Source organism: Sus scrofa, chromosome 13 (genome assembly GCF_000003025.6).
Source record: "Sus scrofa isolate TJ Tabasco breed Duroc chromosome 13, Sscrofa11.1, whole genome shotgun sequence".
NCBI classification, from domain to species: domain Eukaryota; kingdom Metazoa; phylum Chordata; class Mammalia; order Artiodactyla; family Suidae; genus Sus; species Sus scrofa.
Genome location: NC_010455.5, coordinates 33,208,121 through 33,220,394, shown reverse-complemented (window position 1 = coordinate 33,220,394; position 12,274 = coordinate 33,208,121). Strand labels below are relative to the sequence as shown.

At 37.3% G+C, this 12,274-nt stretch overlaps 1 protein-coding gene across 13 annotated transcripts in view; it reads right to left on the bottom strand.

The window, feature by feature from the left end:
• The window catches only part of DOCK3 (dedicator of cytokinesis 3), a 504,996-nt gene that overhangs the window by 436,739 nt on the left and 55,983 nt on the right, over positions 1 to 12,274 (bottom strand). For all 13 annotated transcript variants that reach the window (XM_021068831.1, XM_021068838.1, XM_021068839.1 and 10 more), the window contains exon 2: positions 11,464 to 11,547. In XM_021068831.1, coding sequence (XP_020924490.1) covers positions 11,464 to 11,547 — 84 coding nt within the window. The remainder of the gene's footprint in view (positions 1 to 11,463; positions 11,548 to 12,274) is intronic.

Below are 12,274 nucleotides of genomic sequence, written 5' to 3'. Positions count from 1 at the left end.
AAAAAAAAAAAAAACATAATGAAGTATCAGCTAACATCCATCAGAATGCCTATCATCAAAAAGAACATAAAATAAAATTTATTTAAAAAAAAAGAACATAAATAACAAATGCTGGCAAGGATATAGAGAAAATGGAACCCCCCTACATGGTTGGTAGCAATGTAAATTGGTATAGCCTCTGAGGAAAATAGTATGGAGGTTTCTCAAAAAAATAGAAAGAGAACTACCATATGACCCACCAAATCACTCCCTGAAATTTATCTGGAAAAAAAAAAAACACTAATTCAAAAAGACACATGTGCCCAATGTTCACAGTAGCATTACTACAATTGTCAAGATATGGAAGCAACCTAAATGTCCAGCAGATGAATGGGAAAAAAAGATGTGGTATATATAAATATATACATGTAATACTACTTAGCCATAAAAAGAATGAAATTTTTGCCATTTGCAGCAATATCAATAGACTTGGAGTGCATTACATGCAAAGCGAAATAAGTCAGACAAAAAGACAAATCTGGTATGATATCACTTTATATGTGGAATCTAAAAAAATGCAACAAACTAGTGAATATAACAAAAAAAAAACAGACTCACAAGATATAAAGAACAAACTAATAGTTCCAGTGGGGAGAGGGAAGGGATAAGGAAGTAAGAGGTACAAACTCTTAGGAATAAAATAAGCTATAAAGATACACTGTATAAGACTGGGAAAATAGCATTACTTTACAATAACTATAAATGGAGTACAGCCTCTAAAATTATGAATAATGTCAACTAATATTGCATGGCAACTATACTTTCATTAATTAATTAAATACAGAAAATGACTCTAACTACAAGTGTTTACAAATAGAATTAGTACCTACATAGGATGGCCAGTACAATCAAGGTAAAAGTACTTCAGGAAGAATATCAAGGCAATGCACTTGGCATCTGTTTTAATGGAGTACCACAACAAAAATGGGATCACATTAGAATACTGATCAACGTCAGTCAGATGAAGAATGGTACTGGCTAGTTAAAAGTCATCACTGCACTGACAGTTTTCCTAACTAAAAACCAGAAGAAATTCAAAACTTTGAGAGCATATTTTAAGGTGGATCACTAAAGAGAAAGAAAGGAAAAGAAAAGAAAAGAAAAGAAAAGAAAAGAAAAGAAAAGAAAAGAAAAGAAAAGAAAAGAAAAGAGAAAAGAAAAGAAAAGAAAAGAAAAGAAAAGAAAAGAAAAGAAAAGAAAAGAAAAGAAAGGAAAGGAAGGGAAAGGAAAAAAGAAAAGAAAAGAAAAGCCAACTGTCATTTTGTCTTTGAGGATTCTGCTCTACATTACTGAAGCCAGCCGAGGCACTGGTGGTTCAGTGGTAGAATTCTCACCTCCCTACATTACTGAAGCCAATTAAAGCATCTTACATAACTGCTCTAATGAAACATGGCAAAAAGTAAAAGAAAAATAAAATCCTACATGAATGAAATGGAACAGATATGCCTAAAGAGGTAATTCATTTCCACTTTTCTACGATGACTGCTTCTTTCCCAGTGATTATTACAGAATTGTGCAACTTTAAAGGCACTCAGTCTTTAAGCAATTTCTGGTTTATTTTTGTGCATGGTGTGAGGGTATGTTCTAGTTTTACTGATTTACATGCAGCTGTCCAGTTTTCCCAGTACCACGAGCTGAAGACACTGCCTTTTCCCCATTTTATATTCTTGCCTCCTCTGTCAAAGATTAATTGACCACAGGAGTCTGGGTTTATTTCTGGGTTCTCTATTCTGTTGCATTGGTCTGTCTGTCTGTTTTAGTACCAGTACCAAAGTGTCTCAATGACTGTAGCTTTGTATACTGTCTGAAGTATGGGAGAGTTATGCCTCCTGCTGGGTTTTTATTCTTCAGGGTTGTTTTAGTGATTCTGGGTCTTTTATGGTTTCATATAAATTTTTGGGTTGTCTTATAGTTCTGTGAAAAATGTCATGGGTGATTTGATAGGGATTGAATTGAATCTGTAGATTGCTTTGGGTAGTTTGGCACAAATGAACCTATCTACAGAAAAGAAACAAACTCATAGACTTGGAGAACAGGCTTGTGGTTGCCAAAGTAGAGAGAGTGCGACGGACTGGAAGTTTGAGGTTAGGAGATGCAAACTACTGCATTTGAGTGGATAAGCAATCAGATCCTGCTGTATAGCACAGGGAATTATATCTAGTCAATTGTGAGGGAACATGATGGAAGATAATGCAAGAAAAAGAACATATGTATGTATGTATGTTGACTGTGCAGAGATGCAAATGAGTTAAAGGCACTAAAGAGCAGAATGAATAATGCAGAGAAATGAACTGGTGACTTGGAAGACAGAATAATGGAAATCACTCAGTCAGGACAGCAAACAGAAAACCAAATGAAAAAAGCATGAAAGCAATATAAGAAATCTATGGGATAATATAAAGTGGGCCAATCCACACATAGTAGGGATTCCAGAAGGAAAAGAAAAAGGAGGAATCTCAACAGATACCGCAGAAATACAAACAACTGTAAGAGAATATTATGAACAATTATATGCCAACAAATTTTACACCCTAGAAGAAATGGACAACTTTCTGGAGACTTACAGCCTGTCAAAACTGAATCAAGAAGAAATAGATCAACTGAACAGACTGATAAATAGAAATGAAATTGAATATGTAATAAAAAACACTCCCTACACACAAAAGTCCAGGATCAGATGGCTTCACAGGCGAATTCTACCAGACATACAAATAAGAATATATACCCATCCTTCTTAAACTTATCCAAAAGGCTGAAGAAGAAGGAACACTCCCAAAGACATTCCATGATGCCACCATCACCCTAATGCCAAAAGCAGACAAAGATACTGCCCAAAAAGAAAATTGTAGGCCAATATCTCTGATGAATATAGACGCAAAAATCTGCAACAAAATTTTAGCCAACCAAATCCAACAACATATAAAAAGATCATACACCACGACCAAGTGGGATTCATCCCAGGTTCACGAGGATGGTTCAACATACATATATCAATTGACAACATACACCACAATAACAAAAGAAAAGTCAAAAACCACAGGATCATCTCAATAGATACAGAAAATGCACTTGACAAAGTCCAACATCCATTCATGATAAAAACTCTTACCAAAGTGGGTATAGAGGGACCATACCTTAATACAATAAAAGCCATTACAACAAACCCACAGCAAATATAATACTCATGGAGAAAAGATGAAAGTCTTTCCACTAAAATCAGGAACAAGACAAGGATGCCCACTGTCATCACTTTTATTCAACATAATATTGGAAGTCCTAGACACAGCAATCAGACCAACAAAAGAAACAAAAGGTATCCAAACTGGAAGAGAAGAGGTAAAATTATTACTCTATGCAGATAACATGATACTATATGAAGAAAACCCTAAGGACTCCACACAAAAATTACTTGAACTGATCAATGAATTCAGCAAAGTAGCAGGATACAAGATTAACATTTAGAAATAAGTTGTTTTTCTGTATACTAACAATGAAGTATTAGAAAAGGAACATAAAAATACAACACCTTTTAAAATCACAACCAAAAAATTAAATACCTAGGAATAAACCTGACTAAAGAGGTAAAAGACTTATATGCTGCGAACTATGAAACATTAATGAAGGAAATTAAAGAGAATTCAAAGAAATGGAAAGATATTCCATGTTCCTGGGTTGGAAAAATTAATAGTGTAAAAATGCCATACTACCCAAAGCAATCTACAGATTCAATGCAATCCCTATCAAATTACCCATGACATTTTTCACAGAACTAGAACAAACAATCCAAAAATTTATATGGAACAATAAAAGACTCAGAAGTGCCAAAGCAATCCTGAGAAACAAAAATGAAGCAGGAGGCAAAACTCTCCCAGACTTCAGGCAATACTACAAAGCCACAGCAATCAAGACGGTGTAGTACGGTACCAAAACAGCCACACAGACCAATGGAAGAGAATAAAGAACACAGAAATAAACCCAAACACCTAAGATCAAATTAGCCTTGAATAAAGGAGGCAAGGAAAAGACAGTCTCTTCAGCAAATGGTGCTGGGAAAACTGGACAGCCACATGTAAATCAATGAGACTGGAACATACCCTCACACCGTGCACAAAAATAAACTCAAAATGGCTTAAAGACTTACGTGTAAGACAAGACACCATCAGATGCCTAGAAGAGAACACAGGCAAAACAGTCGCTGACATCAACCTCACAAATGTTTTCTCAGGTCTGTCTCCCAAAGCAACAGAAATAAAGGCAAAAATAAACCAATGGGACCTAATCAAACTGACAAGCTTTTGCACAGCAAAGGAAACCGTTAAAAAAATAAAAGACAACTTACTGAATGGGATAAAATAGTTTCAAACAACGCACCCGACAAGGGCTTAATCTCTAAAATATACAAACAACTTACACAACTCAACAGAAAAAAAAACCAACAACCCAATGGAAAAACCGGCAAAAGACCTGAACAGACATTTCTCCAGAAAGATATACAGATGGCCAACAAGTACCTGAAAAAACGCTCAGCATCACTGATTATGAGAGAAATGCAGATCAAAACTACAAAACTACTATCACCTCACACCTGTCAGAATGGCCATCATTAACAGGTCCACAAATAACAAATTCTGGAGAGGGTGTGGAGAAAAGGGAACCCTCCTGCACTGTTGGTGGGAACATAAACTGGTACAACCACTATGGAAAACAGTATGGAGGTACCTAAGAAAACTAAATATAGAACTACTATATGACCCAGCAATCCCACTCCTGGGCACATATCCGGACAAAACTTTCCTTGAAAAAGACACATGCACCCGCATGTTCACTGCAGCACTATTCACAATAGCCAGGACATGGAAACAACCTAAATGTCCATCAACAGATGACTGGATTAAGACGATGTGGTATATATATACAATGGAACACTGCTCGGCCATAAAAAAGAACAAAATAATGCCTTTTGCAGCAACATGGATGGAACTAGAGACTCTCACACTAAGTGAAGTAAGTCAGAAAGAGAAAGACAAATACCATATGATATCACTTATAACTGGAATCTAATATACAGCACAAATGAACCTTTCCACAGAAAAGAAACTCATGGACTTGGAAAACAGACTTGTGGGTGCCAAGGGGGAGGGAGTGGGATGGACTGGGAGTCTGGGGTTAATAGATGCAACTACTGCATTTGAAGTGGAAAAGCAATGAGACCCTGCTGTATAGCACAGGGAACTATATCTAGTCACTTGTGATGGAACATGATGGAGGATAATGTGAGAAAAAGAATGTGTGGGGGGGGGGGGCTGGGTCACTTTGCTGTATAGTAGAAAATTGACAGAACACTGTAAATCAACCATAATGAAAAAAATAAAAATCATAAAGTAAAAAATTTAAAAGTGTTTAAAAATATATGTATGACTGGGTTACTCTGGTGTACAGCAGAAATTGACAGACCACTGTAAATCAACTATAATAGAAAAAAATAAAAATCTATTTTTTAATAAAAAGCATTTAGGTATTTATTTACGTTAAATTCTCTTTAGAGCCAGAAGACCTGCTAAGACAAGAGTTACATATTTCTTCAGATGTTTATTAAATCTTCTCAAACCCATCTGAAATCTCCATTAATTAAAATTCTTATTAAGTATTAAAAAAAATGTGGTATGTGTGTGTGGCTGGGGCTACTCTGGGCCAAAGCAAGAATGCAGTCCCTGAGGAACACTCTGCCCAAGGCCACCTTAGCAAGATGGCTAGGGCTGGAGCTGGAGTGAGCTTAGCGGCAGTTCAACGGTTACTCAAACAAGAGTGCTCACTGGCATCTCTGACCTCAGAGAGGGCTTCAGCAGTTCCCTGTTTGTCTGGCAGAAGCTCTAGGGTTAATAAATGGATTTCCTTCCTGTAGAGTCTAGGTACCCTTTAAATTGCTATTTTTTGACTATGTCCCAGGGTAAGCAAGCCTGTGGTCAGGCCCCTCAGCTACATCCCTCACTACTTTAGGTCACCAGGAGTGGAGTTCCCGTGGATACCATATCTCCATCTTTCCTACCCATTTCTACCTAGTCCTTCTATGTGCAGTAGCTGTTCTATCACCCTCAGGTCTTCTTCAGGAGGAACTGCTGTATATGTAGGTGTAGATTAGGTGTGTCCAGAGAAGAGGTGAGCTAAGGTTCTTCCTATGCCATTTTGCCCTCCCTTGTCTTATTTTTTATTTGTAGTAGTTCTTTATATATCCTGAATACAAGTCCTTTACCAAATATATCTTTTACTCTGTGACTGGTCTCTTCCCTCTCCTTAATGATATCTTTTGAACAACAGATCTTTATTTTAATAAAGTACAACTTATCAATAACAAAATCTTTGTATATGTGTACAATGGAATATTAGCCAAAAAAAGAATGAAATAATGTCATTTGCGGCAACATGGACAGTTCTAGAGATTATCATACTAAGTGAAGTAAACCAGACAAAGAAAGACAAATATCCCTTGATATGGCTTATATGTGAAATCTAAGAAAAGGATACAGGAGTTCCTGTCGTGGCTCAGTGGTTAACAAACCCGACTGCTAAACATGGGACACGGGTTTGATTCCAGGCCTCACTCAGGGAGCTAGGGATCCAGCATTGCTGTGGGCTGTGGTATGGGTTGCAGATGCAGCTTGGATCCTGCGTTGCTATGGCTGTAGCATACACCAGTAGCTACAGCTCACATTCAACCCTTAGCCTGGGAACCTGCATGTGCCATGGGTGTGGCCCTAAAAAGACAAAAAGACAAAAATAAATAAATTTAAAAAGGATATGAATGAATTTATTTATAAGCAGAAAGAGACTCAGAGACTTCAAAAACAAACTCATGGTTACCAAAGAGGAAGGAGGAGAGATAAATTAGGGGATTGGGATTAAAATATACATACTATTATATATATAAAAATAGATAACCAACAAGGACCTACTGTACAGCATAGGGAACTATATATACTCAATATCTTATAATAAGCATTAATAATGGAAGAGAATATAAAAGAATGTATGTGTGTGTGTGTGTGTGTGTGAATCACTTTACACCTAAAACTAACAAAACACTGTAAATCAACTATATTTCAATAAAAATTTTTTAAAAAGAAAAGAAATTGATGCTTGATCTTTGAGGTCTATCTGTTGCCTATGGTTTTGCAGCTGACTATTCCAAGACAATAAAAGGATAGTCTAGGAGTTCCCATTGTGGCACAGCGGAAACTAATAGGACTAGGAACCGTGAGGCTGTGGGTTCAATCCCTGGCCTCACTCAGTGGGCTAAGGATCTGGTGTTGCTGTGAGCTGTGGTGTAGGTTGAAGACGTGGCTCGGATCCTACACTGCTGTGGCTGTGGTGTAGGCCGGCAGCTGTAGCTCTGATTAGACCCCTAGCCTGGGAACCTCCATATGCCTCAGGTGTGGCCCAAAAAAAGCAAAAAAAAAAAAAAGGTACTCTATAGGGAAAAAAAAAAAAAGATTTTTGTCTACCCCTAGGTCAGAAAGAGTTATTTCCCTATGCTTCCTTCAAAGTGCATTATTATTGTATATTTCTCATTTATATCTACAATCCATCTGGAACTGAGTTTCAAGTATATGCTGTGAAGTAGGGTTCAAGATTCACTGATTTCAATACTGACTCAAAACCACTTATTGATGAGGCCATCATTTTTTCATTCCAATTGGCAAAGCATCACCTATTACAAAGGATATCATTTCCCTAATGCACTGCAAATCACCTTTTTCATATATCACTACATGATATAAACATAACAGTCTGTTTCTAGACCCTCTATTTTTATTTTTTTTAATTTATTGAAGTATAGTTGATTTACAATGTATTAATTTCTGCTGTACAGCCAAGTGACTCTCCCTCTATATATATATATATGTATATATATGCATATACATATATAAAATCAGATGGGTGTTCTTTTGCATATTTTTCCATGGCAGTTTATCACAGGGTATTAAATATATTTCCCTGGGCTCTACACTAGGACCTTGTTGTACCAATTCACTCTTTTTTTTTTCCCACTGTATGGCAGGGGGATCAAGTTATCCTTACATGTATACATTTTTTCCCCACCCTTTCTTCTGTTGCAACATGAGTATCTAGACATAGTTCTCAATGCTACTCAGCAGGATCTCCATGTACATCTATTCTAAGTTGTGTCTGGTAAGCCCAAGCTCCCGATCCCTCCCACTCCCTCCCCCTCCCATCAGGCAGCCACAAGTCTCTTCTCCAAGTCCATGACTTTCTTTTCTGAGGAGATGTTCATTTGTGCTGGATATTAGATTCCAGTTATAAGTGATATCATATGGTATTTGTCTTTCTCTCTCTGACTCATTTCACTCAGTATGAGATTCTCTAGTTCCATCCATGTCGCTGTAAATGGCATTATGTCATTCTTTTTTATGGCTGAGTAGGATTCCATTGTGTATACATACTACATCTTCCGAATCCAATCATCTGTCGATGGACATTTGGGTTGTTTCCATGTCCTGGCTATTGTGAATAGTGCTGCAATGAACATGCGGGTGCACGTGTCTCTTTTAAGTAGAGTTTTGTCCGGATAGATGCCCAAGAGTGGGATTGCAGGGTCATATGGAAATTCTATGGATAGATTTCTAAGGTATCTCCAGACTGTTCTCCATAGTGGCTGTGCCAGTTTACATTCCCACCAACAGTGCAGGAGGGTTCCCTTTTCTCCACAACCCCTCCAGCACTTGTTATTTGTGGACTTATTAATGATGGCCATTCTGACTGGTGTGAGGTGATATCTCATGGTAGTTTCGATTTGCATTTCTCTTATAATCAGTGATGTTGAGCATTTTTTCATGTGTTTGTTGGCCATCTGTATATCTTCCTTGGAGAACAGTCTATTCAGGTCTTTTGCCTATTTTTCCATTGATTGATTGGCTTTTTTGCTGTTGGGTTGTATAAGTTGCTTATATATTCTAGAGATTAAGCCCTTGTCAGTTGCATCATTTGAAACTGTTTTCTCCCATTCTGAAAATTGTCTTCTTGTTTTCTTTTGGGTTTCCTTTGCTGTGCAAAAGCTTTTCAGTTTGATGAGGTCCCATGGGTTTATTTTTGCTCTAATTTCTATTGCTTTGGGATACTGACCTGAGAAAATATTCATGATGTTGATGTCAGAGAGTGTTTTGCCTATGTTTTCTTCTAGGAGTTTGATGGTGTCCTGTCTTATATTTAAGTCTTTCGGCCATTTTGAGTTTATTTTTGTGCATGGTGTTAGGGTGTGTTCTAATTTCATTGCCTTGCATGCAGCTGTCCAGGTTTCCCAGCAATGCTTGCTGAATAGACTTTCTTTTTCCCATTTTATGTTCTTGCCTCCCTTATCAAAGATTAATTGACCATAGGTGTCAGGGTTTATTTCTGGGTTCTCTATTCTGTTCCATTGGTCTGTCTGTCTGTTTTGATATCAGTACCACACTGTTTTGATGACTGTGGCTTTGTAATATTTCTTGAAGTCTGGGAAAGTTATGCCTCCTGCTTGTTTTTTGTTTCTCAGGATTGCTTTGGCAATTCTGGGTCTTTATTTTTATTTTTTTATTTATTTTATTTTATATATATATATATATATATATATTTTTTTTTTTTTTTTTTTTTTTTTTTTTTGCTTTTTAGGGCCACACTCGCAGCATATGGAGGTTCCCAGGCTAGGAGTTTAATCAGAACTACAGCTGCCAGCCTATACCATAGCCACAGCAACGCAGGATCTGAGCTGAATCTTTGACCTACACTACATCTCACGCCAACGCCAGGTCCTTAACCCACTGAGCGAGGCCAGGGATCAAACCTACAACCTCATGGTTCCTAGTCAGATTTGTTTCCGTTGCGCCACGATGGGAACTCCAACAGTCTCATTTTTAGATCTCAATGAGAAACCTTGCAATACTTCACAACTGAGTATGATGTCTTCCATAGGCTTTTGGTAAACATCCTTTATCAGAGTAAGAAAATTCCCTTCTATTCTCATTTTGCTAAGAGTTTTTATCATGAAATGGTTTTATTTTCACTTCAGTTTTAAGAAAATTATTGAAATGAGCGCAGCCCTTAGAGCTCCTTTTCCAGAAAAGTAAACTCTCAAACTTATATGGGTTCAGACTTCCCACTGTGGTGGAAGAGAATTGGCAGCCATCTTTGCAGTGCCAGGACAAGAATCTGGGCTTGCCACAGCTGGGTCATAGATCACAACTGTGGCTCAGATCTGACCCCTGACCCAGAAACGCCATATGCCATGTGGTAGCCAAAAAAGGAAAAGAAAACAAAAACAAACAAAATTTATATGGTTCCTGGGTCATGGTAGGTTGCACTTACTCCCATACCCATCTGAAGAGTACCCAATGGGATCAGAGCTCTACTCCCACATACACCATCTCCATGCATACAGAGCATGGACATATATTTCTCGTTTATATCTACAATTCATCTGGAATTGAGTTTGGAGTATACGCTGTGAAATATTCTGTTATACATTTTTTTTTTTTGCCTTTTTAGGACTGCACCTGCGGCATATGAAAGCTCCCAGGCTAGGGGTCCAATCAGAGCTACAGCTGCCAGCCTACTCCACAGCCACAGCAACATAGGATTTGAGCTGTGTCTATGACCTACACCTCAGATCACAGCAATGCCAGATCCTTAACCCAATGAGTGAGGTCAGGGATCCAACCCACAACCTCATGGTTCCTAATCAGATTCATTTCCACTGTGCCATGATGGGAACTCCTCTGTTATACATTTTGAGATGGCTTCTAGTCATGTTGAACTGCTAGCCTAGCCAAGTCATTTCCCTTGGTATCAGTTTTGTTTTTGTCAATGCACTGATTTTGTGTGATCTCTCCATAACTGTATTTTCCCATATCTTGTTGATCTGAATGCATAATTTTTAAAAATGTGATATTTTTCAGTAATACATAAATACTATAGCAGAAATATCAAAAAATGTCAAGGAACAGGTAGGTAGGCCAAACTTCATTTCACCATATTTACTGCCCTGTTTTAATTATGACTGATTATGTTCAGCCAATAAGACAGAAACATACAAATGAACTAATTACAATTCAATTCTATTCAAATTCAGTTTACCAGGAGTTAAAGATTATCTATTTGATTGCAGGAAATCAAAAATAATCATATGACACAGTATGTAACAACCATGTCCTGGTAGCCAACAACAGTTACTTAACTGTTGCTATCAGATTAGAGCCAAAATAGCTCATACCTTTACACTAAACATAGATTAGGAATGATTTTATGGCAGTATATCATAATGTGACAAATCATGATTTCAAAGTGATTGCTTATAACCTAGTACTACAAAATAAATGTATATAATATTGCTAAAAATGATCACTGTTTGTGTGTTAAAATTTATAGGGCCATACTTACCTTCACATTTTTCAAGAATCTGGACTGTTTCTCCTATTTCTAAGACCAACCCTTGAGGGACAGATCCTCGAAAGCTGCATATCACTAGAAAAACAAGCATAAACACATCAATTAACATTTAAGGTACTGAAACAGAGTCAGTGTCACTGAAATTAAGCACTGAATTTTCTTAAATATATACTCTCCCTTCCAATTCATTTTTCAAATACCTAAGTCCCTATCAATTTAATCTATGGTTTGAAAAGGTAATAAATTGTTTAGAACACTTAAAGTACATTTGGAGAAAATCACTATTTCTTAGTGGTGTATGCATGCGTGCATATGTGTGAAAACATTTCTATAAACAGCCTCTCTCTCCCCTTCAACATGACTTATGTTCACATGTTCTTTTGGTCAAGTATGTATCAATTAAGAAAAAATGTTAACTCATGATTAGAGAAATACAAATCAAAACCGCTATGAGGTACCACCTTACACCAGCCAGAATGGCCACCATCAAAAAGTCTACAAACAGTAAATACTGGAGAGGGGGTGGATAAAAAGGAACCCTAGTACACTGTTGGTGGCATTGTAAACTGGTGCAACCACTGTGGAAAACAGTATGCTGATTCCTCAGAAAACTAAAAAGAGAACTCCCATTTGATCCAGCAATCTCACTCCTGGACATCCATCCAGAGAAAACCATGACTCTGATGTTCATTGCAACACTCTTTGCAATAGACAAGGCATGGAAACAACCTAAATGTCCACCGACAGAGGACTGGATCAAGAAGAGGTGGTACATATACACAATGGAATATTACTCAGCCAT